The sequence below is a fragment of the Miniopterus schreibersii genome (genome assembly GCF_964146895.1).
Source record: "Miniopterus schreibersii genome assembly, chromosome: 10".
NCBI classification, from domain to species: Eukaryota; Metazoa; Chordata; class Mammalia; order Chiroptera; family Miniopteridae; genus Miniopterus; species Miniopterus schreibersii.
Window position 1 is genome coordinate 48,702,113 of NC_138110.1, and position 20,664 is coordinate 48,722,776.

Sequence of the window (20,664 nt, forward strand, 5' to 3'; positions counted from 1 at the left end):
TATTGTCTTCTTAGTACTTCTCATAACACATCTTTATCTCTTTCTCGGTGGGGTGCTTCTGAGAGTGTGGCAGTGGGTGGAGGTTAGAGCAGACCTCTGGGCACATCACCCGGGCTGGTGATCCTGGTAGCCTCCTGGGTGAGGCCTCCAGCAAGCCCCTTGACACACTGTTTCTGAGGCCCCAGAGCAAGATGGCAACATCGACTGCCCACTTTGAAGTGCCCTGGGGGAATGCAGGGCACTTGGCAGTACTTAGCGATGCCTATCTCTGGTTCTCTTGAGTGCCCTTGCTGACTGATAACATTTCACCAATCCGGTGTGTGATGCCGGCTGGCAGCACAGGATCAGCACCTGCATGCTACCTGCTCTGCAGCCCCAGAGCAAAGCTCGGGGCTAGGGGAGGATGACAATTCAGGCAGGGGGGCTGTTTTTGCCATCTTACCAGTTGATGGCCGAGGCCCCTCGATGCCGGGGGAGCAGACTCGGGTGGTAGATGATGGAGCCATGGCGGGGGGCATTGATGACTTCCATGGGGATGAACTGGCTGCAGAAGGGCAGGACGTTGAGCTCAGCACCCAAAGCCTGGTATTTGGCCACCACGTGAGGCAGAGCCTGTCCTTTCTCCCTCCAGCGGGGGAACTTAAACACTGGCACTCCATCTTTCTCTGCCTCCAGGCCTGTGGAACAGAGAATGACAAACTGGCCCCTTTTTGCACCCACCCACACATGGCCACCTCTCCTTCCCACCAAGGAACTCCTGCATCTCCTCTCCAGGCCTGTCCCTTCCAGCCTTCCCCACTGCCCAGCCAGGCTGTACCCAGCAGCACACAGGGGACAGCACTAGCCAAGGGTGAGGTTTCAGGGACTGCTCTGTCTGGACTGACTTCTGCTGACAACCAAGAGATGACTTCTGAGCTCCTCCCTCTCCCAGACTCCTGCCTGACCCCCAACAGCTGACCTCTTGTCCTCATGCCACTCCCCACGCCTCACACCATGACTATCAGCAAATTACTATTTCTCCACCCTTCTCCTCTCTCTGGGGTGGAGTCTGGGACCCTGCAAACCACAAAAGCACTGTCAATATGAGTGCTGAAAGGCCCCTGACAGGCTGGAGGTGGAGAGGAGGGGTCGTTCCTTCCTGAGAGCTCTTGTCCTGTGAGCATTACCCCAGCCTCACTTCTTCACCCCAGAGAAGCAGCTGAGTCTGTCTGTAGTTTTCCCAATATCTGCAGATCCAGCCTCAGTGTACACAACTCCCTCCTGCTGGTGTCTGCAGTCCGAGGTCCAAGTCCCAGCCCTCACGCCCCTCTCCCCACCCTGTTAACAGCCCCCACGGCCAGCACACCTGCCTCACAGGTCTGCATTACGGCTTCCCCAATTCCAAGTTTTAGAAGTCACAACTTCTCCCCTCGATTTTCCCAGCCTTAAAGGTGGCAGCTGCCTCCTGCTGTCACTATACTTGTCATTTCAAGTCCTCTTTTGCCTGCTGCTCTTTAGCACCTATTGGGCACCTGCTTGTACTTGATTCTCTGTTAGCGCTCCTGACATCTGACCCTTGACTGTACCCTGGTATCCAGGGGTGTTGAAGGAGGGTGGGATCAGTGTGAGGAGACTGGACTGTGCTTGCAAAAGCTGTTCCCACTGTGACCAAGGGAATACTTCTGCAGGACATCTGAGGTGAGGTCAAGTAGCAGCCCCAGCCAGGCTCAGTCTGGGTCCAGGCTCAGGAGCTGGTGTCAGAGGTCACCAGCTGGGCTCAGGCTATGTCACGGGCCACAGTGAGATGAGATCTAAGAACTAGGCCTGCACTGCTGCCTGGGGAGACTTGACTCTTCCTTATGAACCAAAGCCTTGTGCCTGGTCAGCCCCACTGGCCCCTTTCCTGAGTCTGGCCCCAGGTTCTGTGTATTTCAGGCCTGAGAAGGAGGCGTGAGTGTTCCTGGAAAGTCTGTGAATCTGAGCTGAGGATCCCTGCATCTTGCTGTGCTATTGAGGTCCCCAGTTCAACCAGTGATTCTCAAATTGTGCTCTTCCTAGAGCCAAGGGCATCAGCATCACCTGAGAACTTGTTAAAAATGCAAATCCCCAGACCCCTTTCCATCCCTCTGAACCGAAACTCCCAAGGTGGGGCTCTCCACTATGTTCCAGAAAAGCCAGGCAGCCAATTGACACCTGAGCAAGATTCAGGGTGGACCATATCAGGCTGCCCCCAATCAGGGACACCCACAGCCCCTCCACAAGTTCCTGCAGGCTTCTGCTCCCATGCGATGCTACCTGCCTTCTTGGACACTCCATTTCCCTGCTCCTAGATCACCCACTCACCCAGGGGGTCCGCCTTCCCATTCTTGTCCGGGACAGTGAACACGCCTACGACCTCATGGCCTTCCTTTCTCAGGTGACTATAAACTTCCTGGCCAAACAGGCTCTGGCCAATCACTGCGATCTTCATGGCAGCAAGGGTGGGTCAGAAGGACCTGGGGAAGGAAGAAAGTTGCAGCATTAGACAGGGCTTGCTGGCCCCAAGGAAGCCGACCCTGGTCCAAGCTGCACAGCACCTCACCTGCCCACCTCTTCCCCAACCTCCCAGCCCCCTTCTGGGGCTTCCTAGTGGCAGGCCACTTCAGGGAGAATGCACCGTGAAAGGACCAAGAAAAGGTTCCACAAGGGAAGGGAGCAGATTTTAGATGTTACAGTGGGTGAGCTGCACAGAGATTGTAGAATTAGGGATTCCTACTCAAAATCCTCTAAATTGGCATGGAACACTGGGTGTCAAGTTCCCTGAAGTATATTTGAGCATATTTCTGTAACTAACCAGTCTGTGATCTTGGTCAAGTCACATCAAGCCTCATTTTCCTCATTTGTTAGTGAAAAAGATGCCATGTGCCTCAAATGACTTTAAGCCTATAAATCAGGCTTATTCCCTTGAGCCAGGAAGCAGCAAGGGGCCTGGGCCTGAGGAGGGGTGCCACTGGAATGGCCAGGAAGAAGGAAGATATGTGGAATGACACGTAGCTAGATCATGTAAATGTCTCTCTCTGCTCATTCATTCACCACGCTCATATCTGAAAAACCTATTTGCCTGATACATTTCTTTAAATTGTCTATTTACAAAAACATACATACTTTGGGGAAATTTCTATTGAAGTTACAAGCCTCATACATACAGAAAAGTGCACAAAACATTGGTATGTAGCTCAATGAATCTTCACAAATGGAAAACACCCTTATAATTAACACCCAGAAAAAGAATTACTTCAGAAGTCCCCCTTTTGCTTCTTCCAGTTGGCCATCTGTATGTCCTCTTTGGAGACGTGTCTATTCAGGTCCTTTGTTCATTTTTTTTTTTTAATATCTTTTTTTTAAATTGATTTCAGAGACAGGAAAGGAGTGGGAGAGAGAAAAAGCATCAATGTGAGAAACATCTATCAATTGCCTCCAGAATGCACCCCAACCTGGGATCTAACCCACAACCTACGTATGTGCCTTGACAGGGAATTGAATCTGAAACCTTTTGGTGTACAGGACAATGCTCCAACCAACTGAGCCACCCAACCAGGGCTAGTACCTCACTGTTTTGATTGCTGTAGCTTTTTAGTAAGTTTCAAAATAAAAAAGTGAGTCTCCAAATTTGCTTTTCTTTTTCAAGATTGGTTTGACTATTTGAGATCCTTTGCAATAAGTTTTAGGATTGCCTTTTTCATTTTTGAAAAAAAAAAGCTCTTAGTATTTTGATAAGGATTGTGCTAAATCTGTATATCACTTGGGGTAGGATTGACAACAATATTAAGTCTTCTTATCCATGAACACTGTATGTCTTTCATTTCTTTAGATCTTCTCTAATTTCTTTCAACAATATTTTATACTTTTTATTGTACAAGTCTTTGACTTCCTTAGATAAATCCTAGGTATTTTCTACTTTTAGATGCTGTTGGAAAAGGAATTGCCTTGAAAATTTTCTGTTTTGATTGTTCGCTTTATAAGAAACACAACTGATTTTTGCATATTGAGCTCATACCCAGCAACTCTGCTGAATTTATTTATTAGCTCAGACTTCTTGTGAATTTTGGGGAATTATCTATCTATAGGATCATTTCATCTTTGAATAGATAGTTTCACTTCTTCCTTTCTAATTTGGGTGCCTTTTATTTATTTTTCTTGCTTAATTACTCCAGCTAGAACTTTCAGTACAATCACAAATAGCAGGGGTGAAAATGGGCCTCATTGTCAATTCCTGGTCTTAGAGGAAAAGCTTTCAGTCCCATAAGCTAGAACTGGATCTAATCTGTATCCAGTGAAATTATCCTTCAAAAGTGAAGAAGAAATGAAGACTTTCTCAGACAAACAAAACTGAAGGGAATTTGTCACCAATAAACCTGACTTACAAAATATCTTTAAAAAGGTTGTTCAAAAAAGGGGGGGACTGATAATTAAGAAACTCAGAACTACATACAGAAAGAAAGAGCATTAGATTTGATAAATAACAGTTTGTTCAAAATAATTATAGCAGCAATATATTAGGTGATTATAGCCTTATAGCTTATTGATTAGTAAAATGACAGTATTGATGATAAGCCATGGAAAGGAAAAATCAGGTACTTGCACCACCAATAAAACAGTATAGTGTTATTTGAAAGTGGACTTGGATTAATTGTAAATGTATATTGAAAACTCTAGAGCAACCACTAAAAAAATGCAAAAAAACCTTGTAATTCATATGCTAAGAGAGTAAAGAAAATGAAATCATATAAAATGCTTAGTTTAAAACCAGAGAAGTCAGAAAGAGTGGTAAACCCAAAAAAAAGTAAAGAAACAAAAAGCAAAGGCAATAAATAGAAAACAGTAATAAATATGTTTGATATTAATCCAACTATATCAATAATCACTTTTAACATCAATGGTCTAAATACACCAATTAAAACACAGTAAAACATAGAGACTATCACAGTGGACAAAATATCAAGACTCAATTACATGTTGTCCACAAGAAACCCACTTTAAACATAAAAACACAGATACATTAAAAGTAAAGGGATAGACAATGAAATACCCTCCTAAACTAATAAAAAAAATATGAAATAGCGCCATTAATTTTAGACAAAGCAGACTTCAAAGCACAGGAAATTATTACGGATAAAGAGAAATACTTACATAATGGGAAAGAGTTCAATTCTCTGAGAAGATATAACAATCCTTAATGTGTATATAGCTAAAACAGAGCATCAAAATATGTGCAGCAAAAACTGACAGAATTCTAAGGAGAAATAGGCAAATATACTAGTACAGTTGCAGATTTAACACCCCTCTGTCAATCCCCACTAAGTAGGAGATCCAACGGTAGAAAATCAGTCAGGACATGGGTGAACTGAACAATTGAACTAACTGACATTTATAGAATACTTCATCCAACAATAACGGAATACATATTCACCTCAGGCTCATATGGAATATTCACCAAGATAGACAGTAAAATACATCTTAACAGATTTAAAAAAAATAGAAATCATACTACGTATGCTTTCAGACCACAATGGAATATATAGAAATTTATAACAGCACAAGGGTGAAAGAAGTCTCAAGAGAAATTTTAAAATATTTTAAACTAAATGAAATGAAAATAAAAATATAACATCAAAATGAGAAAGATGCAGTTAAAGCAATGTGTAGATGGAAATTTATAGCATTAAATGCACATAATAGTAAAGAAAAATGAGCTAAAATCAATAAAATAAGCTTCCACTTTAGGAAACAAGAAAAACAAGGGCAAATTAAATCAAAAGTAAGCAGAGAAAAGGAAATAATAAAAACTAAAGCAAAAATCAATGAAACTAAAAGCAGTAAATTGAGAAAATCACAAAACCACAGAAGTTCCTTTTGAAACATGAATAAAATTGATAAGCTTCTAGCCAGACTAACTAAACAAACAAACCAACCAACAAACCAAACAACAACAAAAAACACAGAGAAGACACAAATTTCTAATATCAAAAATGAAAGAAGGGCCATGACTACTGATCCCATGGTCATTAAAATAATAATAAAAGAATATTATAAATAACTACACCCAGAAATTTGATGTTAGATGAAATGGAACAATTCCTTAAAAGAAAAAATTTACTAAAACTTACACAAGGAGAAACACAATAGAAATAGGCCCATATTTGTTAAAGATATTGAATCAATAATTAATACCATCCCCAAATGGAAAGCACCAGGGTTCACTGGTGAGTTCTACCAAACATTTAAGGAATAAATTATACTAATTCTCTATAATCTGTTTCAAAGAATGAATATTTGAATCCAACAGTGTATAAAAAATATACACCACAAGCAAGTGGGATTTATTCTAGGTATTGAACATTCAAAACTCAGTTATTGTAATCAATCACATCAAAAGGCTAAAAAAGAAAAATCATATGAACACATAAATGTAAAAAAGCATTTGACAAAACCAAACACCCATACATGATAAAAATTTTAAGCAAATTAGGAATAGGGAAGAATTTAACTTGATAAAGAACATCTACAGAAAGCCTACAGCTAACGTGATACTTAGTGGTGAGAAACCAAAAGCTTGCCACCAAGGTCAGGAATAAAGCAAGGGTGTTCCCTCTCATTACTCACGTGCAACATCCCACTAGAAATTCTAGCTAATGCAATAACACAGACATAAATAAAGCCTGTACAGATTGGAGAGGAAGAAATTAACTGTCTTTGTTCACAGATGACATGATTGTCTTTGCAAAAAATCTCAAAGAATCAACAAAAAACTCCTGGAACTAATAAGCAATTACAGCAAGGTTATAGGACACAAGGTTAACATACAAAAGTCAGTGGGTTCGTATATGTCAGCAATAAACAACTGGGATTTGAAATTTAAAACACAATAACATTTACATTAGTACCAAAAATGAAATTATTTAGGTATAGATCTAACAAAATATCTCCATAAGGAAAACCACAAGACTCTGATGAAAGAAGTCAAATGAAACCTAAATAAATGGAGAGATATTCCATATACATGGATAGGAAGACATAATATTGTTAAGATAGCAGTTCTTTCCAACTTAATCTATAGATTTCACACAATCTCAATTAAAATTCCAGCAGCTATTTTGCTGATATTAACAAACTGATTCTGAAGTTTATATGGAAAGGCAAAGGACTGGAATACGCAGCATGATATCGAAGGAGAGGAACAAAGTCAAAGAACTGATACTACATGACTTCAGGACATACTTTAAAGCTTTAGCAACTAAGACAATATTAATTGGTATCAGCAAAAGAATAGTCAAGTAGATCAGTAGACAGAGTAGAGAAGCCAGATATAGACTGACACGAATATAGTTAACTGATCTTCAACAAAGGAGCAAAGACAATACAGTGGAGAAAGAATAGACTTGCAGCAAATGATTCTTGAACAGCTGGATATAACGCACACACACAAAAAAGACTCAAAATCAAATACAGACATGAATATAAAACGCAGAACTGTAAAAGTCCCAGAAGATAATACAGGAGAATATCTAGGTGACTTTGGGTTTGGCTTTTTAGGGGCAACACCAAAAGCGCAATCCATGAAAGAAAAACATAATAAATTGGACTTCTTTAAAAGTTAAAACTTCTGCTCTACAGAAGACACTGTTAGAGTAAAAAGAAGCCATAGATAGAAAAAAAAACTATTTGCAAAATAGTTATCTAATAAAGGACTGGGATTCAAAATATACAAAGAACCTGTAAAACTCAACATAAAAAACACACAAACTACCCAATTAAAAAGTGTAGGAAAGAGCTGAACAGACATCTCACCAAAAAAAATGCTCAACATCATATGTTATAGGGATGGCAAATTAAAACAATGAAATACCACTACACAACTATTAGAATGACTAAAATCCAAATCACTGATGGAGCAACAGGAACTCTCACTCATTGATGGTGGAAATGCAGAATAATTCCGCCACTTTGGAAAACAGTTTGGCAGTTTATTATAAAACTAAACATACTCTTTTCTTACAGTCCAGCAACCAGAGTCCTTGGTATTGACTTAAATGAGTTGAAAATTTATGTCTACACAAAACCTGCACATGGAAATTTATGGCAGCTTTTGTTCATAATTAGTAAAACTTGGAAGCAACCAAGATGTCCTTCAGTAGGTGAGTATATAATGAAATATTATTCAGCGCTAGAAAGAAATGGTCTACCAAGCCATGAAGAGACACGGAGAAACCTTTCATGCATATTGCTTAGTGAAAGAAGTCAATATTAAAAGGCTATTGTATGATTCCAACTGTATGACAGTCTCAAAGTGGCAAAGCTAGGGGAACAGTGAAAAGATCTGTGGCTGCCAGGGATTGGGGAGGAAAGGGAGGAATTAACAGGTAGAGCACAGAAGTTTTAAAAAAATTGTTCCAAAAAACACCACATCTATTAATTTAATTAATTAATTAATTAATTAGCTCTATGGTTCACATCTTACACCAAAATATAATTCATTTGGGTTTTAAAATATTTAAAATATTAAATATAGGAAGAAAACATGGAAGTATTAGAAAACACCGGTAAATTTTGGGCTTTACAAGTCTGACACTACAGGAGGAATGTAAAAGAAAGTATATGAGAAACTTTCACACATGAAAATTTTATGTCTCTGACTCAATTTGCCAAGAAAACTGCTAATAGATAAATAAAAATATGTTAAAATCACAAGTAATCAAAAAAAAAAAAAGTAAAATAAAACAAAGGACTATTTTTCTCCTATAAAATTGGAAGATATTTAAATCAGTATAAATATGTGATGTTGGTTAGCCTATGGAAAATGGACAATCTTATATACTGCTAATAGTGGTATATGAAAAATAGATAGCTCGCTGCACTGATAAACTGGTACAAACTCTTTGGAGGAAAATTTGGCAATAAATATCAAAATCCTAAAAAAATTCTTCTGACTCAACAATTTCACTTCTAAATTATGCTTGGACAAGCAAATAAAGACAGGAATATTTTAAAATAATTACACACATTGTTTAAATCATGCAGCAGTTAGAATGATAACATAATCTGCTTCATTCCCAGGAATTTATAAGCCAAAACACCCAAACAAGTAACACACCGCTACAATGCTTTAAGGCATGTGTGCAAACACCTATGTTTATGTACTTGCAGTGGAAAGGCCTGAAGAATTCACACAGAAATGTTAAAAGTCCCTGGATAGTTTTGGGGGTCTGAGATTTCTGGGGTGGGTGGAGGGGAATGACTGCATTTACCCTTTTCTTACCAGAATGCTGTTCTTTTTTTTTCATTCCTCAAGCAAAGATATGTTTTTATTGATTTTTTTTTTTTAGAGAGAGAGGAAGGGAGAGAGAGGCATCCATTGTTGCCTCCCATATGCACCCCAACCAGAAATGGAACCCGAAACCTAGGTCTGTGCCTTGACCTTAAATCGAACCTGCAATCTTTTGGCGTATGGAAGGATGCTCCAACCAACTGAGTCACCTGGCCAGGGCTTTTTTTTTCCCTCCCTACACTGGGCATGTATTCCTTGTGGAAAAATAAAGGGGTACAAAAAAGATTCCTTTGGAAGAAGTTAGGAGTAGCCACCCAGAGGGGCGGCTGTCACAGGTGAGTGGTGAGAGGGGCCTCAGTTAACCATGGGTCTTTGGCAGAAGAAAGATCAGGTGCAGGGAAGGGGGTAGCTGGAAAGAAGAGAAAACAGAGCCCGCGTGGGCCGCCTGGCAGCCTCCCAGCTTATGCCTCCTTTCTGAGTTGGCACTGCTCAGTGTCCTTGCCCCGGGCAGTGCGTGGGGACGCTGTGGGCTGCCCCGGCAGCAGTAAGGCTGTAATGGCTTCCCAGGTCTCCTACCCCAGACTCCCACCCAGGACTGGCTCCCCAGGACCCAGCTACCAGACCCTGCCCAAGGGGGTGGAGCTGTGCTGTGCAGGAGCAGCTCTGAGTCACTTGTTACGTTGTAGTCCTGAGGCCCACCCAGTAATGCAGCTCCAGAGGGGCAGAGGCTCAGCGGAGCTACCAGGCAGTCAGCCTTCGTTCAGCCACAGGGTGTCCTATTCCTCTAACTGCCACTTAGAAGGCCCAAAGCTGACTCCTCTCCAGCCATCGGCCTGCTCAGCTTGGCACCTGGCTGGCAGCACACTTTCCCACCCACAGCCAGGGTTCCCTGGGAGAGTATCTTTCCTAAGGTCCTGGGCACAGGGGACAGGCCACAGTGCAGGGTACCTAGAGCACCGGAGGCTGTGAACCTGGGTTCAACCGTGTTGAATCACTTCCATCTCTGAGCTTCAGTTTCCTTATTTATCACAGGACTGTTCCCAACATTGTTGCAAAGAGGTTAACAACCGGTCAACCTTCACAGAGGGCCTCCTATGGGCAGACACGGTGCATAATCTCATGTAATTCTCAAGCAACCTCAGGAGGTAGGTACCACTGCTTGTGGCCCTTCCCAGTTTCAGCCCAAGACACTAAGATTCAGAGCTTAAGAACTTGCCTGAGAACAGAGCAGGGAGGAGTGGGAGGGACGCCAGAGCCCACCCCTGTTAACCCCGAGTCTAGGAATGCTTGTTCAACTCTGTCTCTACCGCCCCTCGGGAGATTTCTGTCTTTCCTAGGCCGGTGGCAAATGAGGGTTCCCAAGAGGTGAGGGAGGGGAGGGGAGCTCTGAGTAGGGCAATCCCAAGAGCCACGCTGTGGGTCCTGCTGGGGCTCTGGGGTTCCCGCTCCTGTTGCACCAATCCCTGGGTAGCTTTCCCAGTCCCTAGAATGGGGTACGGAACTTAGGAAAGGGGGACCTGTTGTTCCTCAGTCAAGAACCATCCCTGTCACCTTTTTCGCTTTTCTCTCCAAACCTCACTTCTCTCTTCCGTAGGCAGGGCCTATAGCGCCCACCCCCAGGGGCTGTGCGGGCTCCGTGAGGGTCCTGCCCAGGGTCCCTACCCAGGCCCTGCCGCGGCCCTTTAGCCTAAAGACCCCAGACAAGGCTGGAGGCTCGGCGGCCCCAAGGGGAGCCCAGATCGGCACCCCAGGCCCCCGCATTCCCTCGGTGAGGCTCCTGGGTTTCACCGGAGCACCTGAGCCCGGAGCGCCCGCGGCCCGGGAGCGGCGAGCGGGAGCAGCCTGGTTTTCTGGGGGAGGGGGGCAGACTGGGGCCCCGGGACTCACCTGGCTCGGAAGGAGGGGCAGCCGTCTCGGGCCTGAAGGGGCCTCTGAGAGCTGAGCTCGGGGAGCTGGGTTGGCGCGGGCTGGCTCTGGGAGGCGGAGAGGTGGGACCTGCCCCCGCCAGTCCCGGAGCCGGGGCCAAGGCCGCAGCCGGGGAGGGAGAGGCCCGAGGGGGAGGCGCGGGGCGGGGCGGGGGGCCGGGGGCGGGCGGGGCGGGGGCGAGGCGGGGGCAGGACCCGCTCCCGGGCGTCCCGCTGGGCGCCGCGCTCACCCTCTCCGCGCCCGCTGCGCCCGCAGAGACTTGCCGCGGGCCCTTCCCGGAGCCGCAGAGCTTGGGCTTTGCAAAGGTCCACGCGCCCCGACGTGCTGAGCGCTTGCAAGGCGGCGCTGGTGAGAAGGAACTGGCCAAACCGGGTGTTTGCACCCGCTCCTTCACTGAAATACAACCTGTCAACTTCCTACCACAGGTTGAGCCAAGAGAAATCCTTGCCGTGTGACCTCCGTGAGCCTGGGAGAGACAGTACCTGCGTGTCTCGGTGCTGGTCGGGTTTCTGTTTGCTCAGTGCCCAGCCTGCCTTTCTAGGCAATTCCTCTTCTCCTAGCGCTGCCTTCCACCTAGTCTGGATGCCACCCACCCCTCCCCTGGCCCCCCACCTGACCAGTCCGGCCTCAGGCAGGGTTATCTGTCTCCCTCTGGACCAAGAAAAGTCAGGGGGAAAGAACACAGAGGAGAATAAATCTGCCCACTGCTTCAAGTCCTCCAGCCTTTGTCTGGAGGGCCCCTTCCACCTGGACTGCCCTTCCTGCCACACCCGCAGCAGGCCTGCCCTATGCCCTTCCCAGCCTTACTTCTCTTGGGGGCTCTCTCTACCTGGATTCTGCCACCTGGGCCTCTGCTCATTGCCTGCACAGGTCAAGCTTGCCCCAGCATCAAGGCTTTCCGCCTTGGCCTCTGCTGGGACGGCCTCCTCTGCAATGCTCCAGAGGCATTGCCCTCTCTCACTTGCACAGAGTGGCTTACAGGTCAAATATCTGATGCAGAGCCTTCCAGAAGCTACTCTAGGTCACAGAGTGTAAAGTCCCTTAGCCACTCTCCATTGCATTTTCCTTCACAGCTCTCGCTGTATAGCTGAGATTTTTTCTTGTTTATTATTTGTTTCATCTGTCTCTACCACTAGTTTCTAAGCTCTTTGGGGGCAGGAAACTGATGCGATGTCTTCACTGTTGTATTCCCAGTACACAGTGATGGCGCATGATAGATGCTAAATGTTCATTGAATGGCTTAATGCCCACATGCCAGGACGATCACCCGAGATTGAGGTGGCCCATCTCGACCGAGCCTTCTCACTCATTCTCAGGAGCTGTTGCCTTGTTCTTTCTGCTCCAGCCCCCAGGTCTCTGGGCTAACCTTCACGTACACCGACCTCCTTGACTCATAAACGTTCCGCATGCTATTTGTCTTCTTCCCCAAGGGAATCTCATCCATACCTCAGGAGGTTCCTACTTAAATGTCACATCTTCAGGGATGCTTTCCCTAAGCACACACCCACCAGGACAGATTATGTGACTGCAGAGGGGCCTCTAATTTTCCTTCATGCACCCCCTTCAGTTTTAATTTTACCACGGCTTCTGGGATTATTTAATTGACATGTCTCCCCCACTAGAACATGAGAGCAAAGACTATCTTAGTCCCCGGGAATTCCCCAGCATTTAGCATAATGCCTTGTGTTCAGAAGGTGCTCAACAAAATTTGTAGAATAAATGACTGAATGTCAGGGCCCTGGTATCGGGAAGTAGTGTGAGCAAAGCTCTAAAACTAGAATAGAAAAGGCAGAATAATAGGTGGTAACAGGAACCACTAAAAGAATGACTTGGAGATTGGACACCCCCAAAAGGCGCTAGAAAATCAGAAAAGAGCCCATAGTCTTACAGCGTATAAGGAGCAGGGAAGGAGGAAAGTTTAAGCAGAAAGTTTAGCAACGCTGCCACCTGCAGTAACACAGAAAGTAGAAAATGTGCCAAATGAACTGGGTAATCTGGTAAGGAAATGTTCAGGCAGAATGTTGAAGGTGCTTCCTAGCTTCTTCTTGCTGCATATATTAAAATGTGAGAGAAGAGAGATAAGCCAAAAGGACTGTTAAGTAAAAAGGGACCAAACTTGCTGGTTTTAAAAATTCCCTGCTTCTCCAGATGTCAAATGATGCTTAAATTAACTAATAACTTCCAGGCAAAGATGCAGTCCAGGGTCATGCCAGGAAAGGATTGTTTAAAGATGAAGCCAAGTGTGTGGCTGTAAAATCTTTTGTTAAGTTCTCAAAAAGATCAAAAGTGGCACCTCAGAGTATTCGGTTAAACAGTAGGACTTTCAAAAATCTTAAAGTTGTCATTTAGACAAAGCCCAAGGTAGAGAAGAACTCATCTCAAAGAGGTGCCAGTTGTCTAAAGGAGCGAACCTTAATAAGATTCATGGAAAACACACAGAGTTTTTTGAAAGAATTATATTGGCAAAACAGTGCCAGCCTTGAGCTTGGACTAAAAGGATGAGTGATAGTACAAAATAAAAAGAGACTTCTGGAACTGCCCCCCTTGCCTTGCCCCAATTCCACCGACAAGAAGCAGTCCCAGAAAGCACACAGATGCAAATATGGGCTCATTTCATGGGAACAAAAGGATGACTGGAGAGCAGAGCAAAGGGTACAAGGGTGGAACCAAGAGCATGGAGAGGCCAGTGTCAGAGTGAGTCCTACTCAGGGAATTTCCCATATCTGCCCAGCTGTGTTTCAGAATTGTGGGGACTAGGGACACTTGTGTGCCTCCCATCGCTGTCCCCTTTGAACAAGAACATCTATAGGGGTTTTGCTATGCCTGTCCTATCACTGTATGTTTGGGGGTGGGAGTAGGAGCAGGAGTGCAGACAACTTGTCCCTGGAATTCACAGGTCTGCAAATTAAGAGCAACTGTACCTGAGGAGGTACACTGAAGGAAATGCACCCAAGGGGCCTCCTTCGCATCAGAACTGGATTTGGATGCAAAGATTCTGGACTTTGAGCTCATTCTGTAGTAGGCTAGGACTTTGGGGGTGGTGTTAGGAAGGGTGTATAGGTTTTGCAAGAGGGAGGATAGTAAATAATGTGTGAGCACTGGGTGGACTGTAGTAATTTTAAAACTCTTTGACACTCCCTCCATCAAGAGGAGGTGTACAATTTCTTGAGCCCTTGAACATGGATTAGACTCAGTGACTTGCTTCTAACAAATGAAATATGGTGGAGTGACAGTGTATGGCTTTGGAATTCATTATTTCATAGACCAGATAGAGAAATTGGGCTTGTGGTCAGAGTGGCAGAAGCCAGCTCTTCTGTATCCTAGAACTCTCTGATAATCTCTGAATGAGTTATACTGAACACACCTCTGCCACTTTAGTTCATTGTGCCAGGAGTGCCCCTTTACTTCATCTACCAAGGCTTATGCTTCAGGGATTGCCTTGTGTATTATCTCTTTTGGGAAGTCTTCCCCGGCCCTCCTCCCTTGGGAAGTCCCATATTTGTAGCACAGATTACACTCTAATATAATTTTCCAAATGCTTGTCTGTCTCTCTCAACTTAAAGCTCCTGAGGGCAAGGACAGGGACTACTTCATCTGTGGACCCCAGACCCCTGCATGGGACCTGACTCAAAAAAGGCACCAATGGTTGAATGTGGAATGAGGATGCAGCAAACAGAAAGAGCCTCTGCCTGAACTTTCTATGGATCCCTAGGTGGCTGGGAGGATAGTGGGTGCTTGCGCACCCTATGTTCTGGTTAAGGGGATGGGGCTACTGCTCCAATCCAGGGAGAGTTTAGGGAATGAGTCTTCTCAAGACCACATGGGTGGGTGGCCAGATGGATAGAGAGATGGGTTTTCTTTCTGTTGTATAAGGATGATTCAGCTTGTCCTTTGGGAACTTAGAAACTGGGCAGTGCTATGTGTACCCAGCAAAGGAAACATTAACTTGGCAAGGACTATGACCTTTGGGAAATCAAAACAGGCAGAGCACATGACTTGAACTTTCTTTTCAAATTAGGGGTCAGTGTTCCCCTTTGCTCAACTTCTGTGGCCTCCTATTCAGATGCAAAGTAAGACCATCCATGCTTTTACTTTGCCTTGTGAATTACTCATCGCATCACCTGATGTCCCATCCCTTAGAACCTCTTCCCAGTGGGAACCTAGAATTCGGCATGGTTTTCCTTGATAGTACCCCTTAAAATGGCTAACATGCGATTTTACATATTGTTTTAGTCCACTCTGACTGCTATTACACAATACACACTGGGTGGCTTATAACCAATAGAAATGTATTTCTTACAGTCCTGGAGTCTGGAAATCTGAGATTAGGGTACCAGCATGGTTGGGTGAGGGACCTCATCTGAGCCACAGATTTCTCATGTGTCCTTACATGAGCTTCATGGGGTCTCTTTTATAAGGGACCCCTTCATGAGGGCTCCACCCTCATGGCCTAATCATCTTCTGTTGGCAGCGAGAATGGTACCAGGTGTTAGACTGGTGGAGTCAGACCAGACCTTAGTTCAGCAACCTCAGTATTTGAGTTCTGTCTAGGAAAGAATTCAGAGCCAAGACTCAAACTATAAGAGAAAGTTTATTTAGAAAGTCACAGAGGTGAAAGAAGTGAGTGGTAGAAGAAATGGGCTAGGAAACAAGTTACAGAGGCAAAAGAAGGACCCTTGGAGCTTAGGGGAGAGAGAGGTAAAGATAACAGACCTGGGCATGGGGGTGGAGGAGAAAAGGGGAAGGGGAAAGGCTAGGGTATGCTCCCAGGAAGTCCTTGGTCCTAAGGGCTTGTAAGGTCAGGGATTTTAGGGGAGGTCCCAGGGGAGGCTCTCAATAGAACAGTCATCAGCTTACCAGGTGTATCCTTCCAGGGGTCATTAGTCAATGCAGCTGGTCCTGATGTTAGCCATGGCGTTACTTGTCTGGTTTTGTTGCTTTTCTGGGCGTGAAGCTGAAACACAACTGAGGCCTAAATGTATTTGATGTGGGTCAGAACCTCATTGTCCTGGACACTTAATGTTTAGGGCTATTCTCTAGCCTCCTTGTTTGTTGCCCCTCTAAGGGGATATAACCAGCATGACTAGCAACGTGCCAGGGGGGAAAGGCCAGGAGAGAGTCCAAACCACATGACCAGCAATATGAAAGGTCAGGGAGTCTAAACCACATGACCAGGGATATGCTAGGGGAGGAAAGTTTACCCTGGGCAGGGGAGGTCCTTGTTTTCCCCATTGGTAGGCACCCGTGGCTTTCTGGTGACCTTCTGTACCTGGCCTATGGTCTTTGCTATGCTCATGTGTAACTGCCCACTGCACTCCCAAAGTTCCGACCTCCTAACACTATCATTTTTGAGAGTTAAGATTTCAACATATAAATTTGGGGGAGACACAAACATTCAGATCATTGCACATATAGAGGTAAAAATATGAATTTGCCTTAACACAGGTCCAGACCTTGAACCAGGACACATCTGAGAATCTGGAGTCACAAACAATAATGTTTTCGAAGAGCTAAGCAGATGGTCAGGAAGTTTACAGCCATTCTCTTGTGAGGGCCTCACCAGCTTCAGGCCGAGCCTGTTGACCCCTGCGTAAAACAAACCTTGGGTTTGTTTTGTTTTTGTATCCCCAATGCCTGTGACAGCCCCTGGCCTAAAGATGGCCCCCAGGATCTCATTGCAGAGGAACAAATGAGAATAGGGGAGAGTCAGGTGCAGTCTCCCTCAGGTGCTTATAGCCCAGTGTGGGAGATGAACATGCAGACCCAGCTGAAATCAAAGATAGGGAAGTGATGTAAACTGTGAGAGGGAAGACATTAAGCGAGGGGACCTGGAGTGCATTAGGCTTCTTTTAGAGGATAAGGCCTGCAAACCTGGGATGAATTTAAATTAGGAAAAATGAGAAAGATCCCAGATGGAGAGGAAAGTAAGAATGAATGCTGGAGGTGCATGGAGGCTGCAACATGGAGGTGGTTTGTAAGGAATGCATGACTCACCACGCTTACCATGTGGCTGGCTGACAGGAACCCGAGAGGCTTTGAGTCTCAAGGACCTGCGACACAGGGCGAGGAGTCCGCATTTCACACTAAGGTCCAGTGGTAGCCAGGCATGTGATTTCACAGGTCAGGGCCATTTCAGAAGCATTTGGGTGACATTGGGTTGCTAACTGTTTATTTTGCAAAGTGAGAACACCTAAAAAAAAAAAAAAAAAATCAATTTCCTGGAATGTTATTCAGCCTTGAAAAGGAAGGAGAGTCTAACATACTCTACAATATGAATCAACCTTAAGTACATTATGCTCAGGGAAACAAACCAGACAAAAGGAAAGTACTATATTATTCTATTTATATGAGGTCCCTATCAGAGTCAAATTTATAGAAATGGAAAGTAGAACGGTGGTTGCCAGGGGCTGGGGGAGGAGAAATGGGGAGTTAGTGTTCTAATGGGTACAGAGTTTCAGTTTGGGGCGATAAAAAAGCTCTGAGGGTGGACAGTGTGATGTTTACACAACAATAGGAATGTACTGAATGCCACTGAACTGGGCATTTAAAAATGATTAAGAAGGAAAATTTAGTGTCATTCTATCACAATTAACTTTTAAAAATCAATTTCCATTGGCCATCATTATAATTAAATTGTAAAGACCATTTAGCACACCAAAAAGCTTAAAAGAAAATTTCATTTGTTGAAAACTCCATACCAACTCACTGTTGATCTTGGACCTGGCATTTGGAAAGCAGCTCTGGCTCAAAGGAGCAGCAGTTCTGTGTTTGACAGACATGAGGTGAAGACACTGCAAAGTAGGAGACCATCAAGAAGGAGGTAGCACTCGTCATAGGGAGCACAGGGTGGTGCCCAGGGCCAGTGACAGCATTGCTCTATGCTCTAACGAGCTAGGAGTAGGGGCATGGAGCATTCACCACACCCAGAGGAGGACAGTGTGGAGAGAGGGCTGTTTGAGAGGAGTCATGACCTTGGACAAGGACACAGCCAACTACAAGGGTGAGCCAGGGGAATAAATACCCATCTCATTCTCCTCCCTCTCTCCTCAGATCTCCTTCCAGGACTCTCTCTGGTTGGGTAACTGGAAGTCAGAGGTAAAAAGGCCAGTAGATGAAGTCCTCCCAGGTCAGACTGCTGAGCAGCAAGCAGCAAGGAAATGAGGAGAATGGACCTAAGGAGGCCAGCGGATGAGCAGATACCACCCAGTTAGGAGAGAGCCCCCCCAAGTTTAATGGAGGGAACTTAGTATGAAGCTGTAGTTACAGAAAAGTTAGCAGAGCTGAGGATGCAGACAAGAAATGATGAGGCAACCGAGAGATTAGCAGCAGACAGGAAGCTGAAATTCCTAAGGCCAGATGGTCTACCAAAGGGGAAATGAGGTCACTGGTGCCTCTCATGTTGCTAAACCCAATGCACACACACTTCTCCCCATCCTGACCTCTCCATCGCAGTCAGTGCTGTTGGTCCCCTGTGTCGATCATGTACCTGGTTGTTCAAAATCCTTGCCCTGCTCTGCACTGCTCTGTATTGCAAAGCTCTGAAATTGGAGTCCTCCAGCAGGGAGCTGGGACCAACAGGGTGGCCCAGAGAGAGCTAGAATCAAGGACACTCAGCCACTCCTGAAGAGCACAGATGATGCAGTCTGAAGCACAGGGCTTCCCAGGGCTTGAACAAACTGGAAGGCACCCACTTGACAGCAGCCCAGAAAATGTGGCTCCCTGAGGCCAGGCACCTGCAGTGTGGAAGGGGGTGAGGGGCAGGGGAGAAGCAGAGGAGTGAGAACAAGGCACATGACTGACACATGACAGGCACAGGGACAAGAGCTTTGACTGCTACAGAGAGGACAAGATGGGGAAGATAGTCTGTCTAGGTCTGACCACAGGAAAGGTATTGGTGATGTCAACGAAAGCTGTGTCTGGAGGAACGAGAGCAGAGCCAGCTTGCAGGTGTGTGATGAAAACATGGACACAAGCACTTGTGAAGTTTTTGGCTGTGAGGGGAAGATAATGAGAAAGGCCAAGGTGGGAGAAAGACCTGGAATCAAGAAAAAGGGGTTTTAATGAGAGAGACTTACCAGTGTAAAAAGTCTGTGGGAAGGATTCAGCTGAAAAGGAATCCTTCTCAGGGAGGAAAGGGAAAATTAGTAGTGCCTGTGGTTCCTAAAAAGGTGGGAAGGCATCCAAAGTCAGATTCAGGGAGTGGCCTTCAATGACACTCTTACCAGAGGGAAGCAAGGCAGGTAGGATGGAGGGATTGGACAGACTGGACCGGGGGATAGATGGGTGGATGGTTAGATGGAAATGTGGATGGATGGATGGATGGATGGATGGATGGATGGATGGATATGTAGACGGAAGGAAGGAAGGAGGAAAGAAGGAAGGAAGGAAGGAAGGAAGGAAGGAAGGAAGGAAGGAAGGAAGGAAGGAAGGAAGGAAGGAAATATGGATGTGTGGATGGGTAGATAGATGGACATGTAGACGTGTGAGTAGGTGATGACTAGATGGGTGGATGGATGGATATGTAGATGGATAGATGGATGGGTGGAGAGATGAATGGTGGTTTTTCTTTGCCTGCTTTATGTTGGTTCAAAATGGTGGATCTTACCTCATAGTTTTCCTTCTCTGTCTAAACAACAGATGAGATCATCTGCTGAGGTGGAATGGGGGAAAGGGAGGTTGGTTTGTGAAAGTTTGAGAAGCCAAGGCAGTGTTGACAGATCATTTGAGATTAGTGATCATGAGTAGGACCCACCTATACTGTTTTGAGACCCTTTTCCAGCAGCACCAGGCTGCTAGAGGAGATACTGCGGAAAAGTAAAGAGATCTTTGGGTTCATCCACAGCTGGCAATTTTCCCAGTGAACAGCAAAGGAAAACAGTGAACTGCTGTGTCTAAGATAGACAAGGAGAATGCTGATGGGTGAGGGAAATTATAGAGGTCAGTGAACTAGAGGCCCCTTTAAGGCCAACGAGTGGTCATGCTAGAGCAGTTGAACCAGAGGCTGAACGAGAGAACATGTGGACACCAAGTGAGATGGGGAATGCCTAAATCAATGGTTCTGGAAGTGGAGGGGTCCTAGGTAACCATAGTTATAAAAGAGGATCATGAGGAGGTTATGGCAGCAAGGGCCCAAGGGCAATAGAAAGAGCACACATTTTTGTATTCCCTGTAATTAATGTTTGCCTATTCTTGGACCAGCAACTACTGTTTTTAATTGCTATAGTTTTCTTGCTTTATTTTTCAATTCACTGAGCCACGCCGGGCCGGGCTCTTCAGTTTCTTTTAATCTCTCTCCCCCTCTCTCTTTCCCTGTCTCTCTTTCCCCCTCCCTCCCATTTCTCTTTCTTTCTCTCCTCTCTCCTCCGCTTTCTCTCCCTCACCCCTTCTCCTCCCCCACCTCTACTCTTCCAATGCTTCCAATTTATTTGTTGAAGAAACAAAGTGGATCATCTCGT

The 20,664-nt window shown here is 45.2% G+C and overlaps 1 protein-coding gene across 4 annotated transcripts in view; it reads right to left on the reverse strand.

Moving 5' to 3' along the window:
• Positions 1–16,622, reverse strand: part of ALDH1L1 (aldehyde dehydrogenase 1 family member L1) — a 55,015-nt gene extending 38,393 nt beyond the window's left edge. Inside the window, exons 1-3 of one of the 4 annotated variants that reach the window (XM_081148967.1) lie at positions 16,067–16,622; positions 2,323–2,474; positions 443–677 (exon numbers count right to left, since the gene is read on the reverse strand). In XM_081148967.1, coding sequence (XP_081005093.1) covers positions 443–677; positions 2,323–2,449 — 362 coding nt within the window. In that variant the 5' untranslated portion in view covers positions 2,450–2,474; positions 16,067–16,622. Of the gene's footprint in view, positions 1–442; positions 678–2,322; positions 2,475–3,253; positions 3,353–9,445; positions 9,486–11,170; positions 11,308–16,066 lie in introns of those variants that run through there. The other 3 variants (XM_081148966.1, XM_081148969.1, XM_081148968.1) reach the window with 3 other exon arrangements.
• Positions 16,623–20,664: the final 4,042 nt, after the last annotated feature.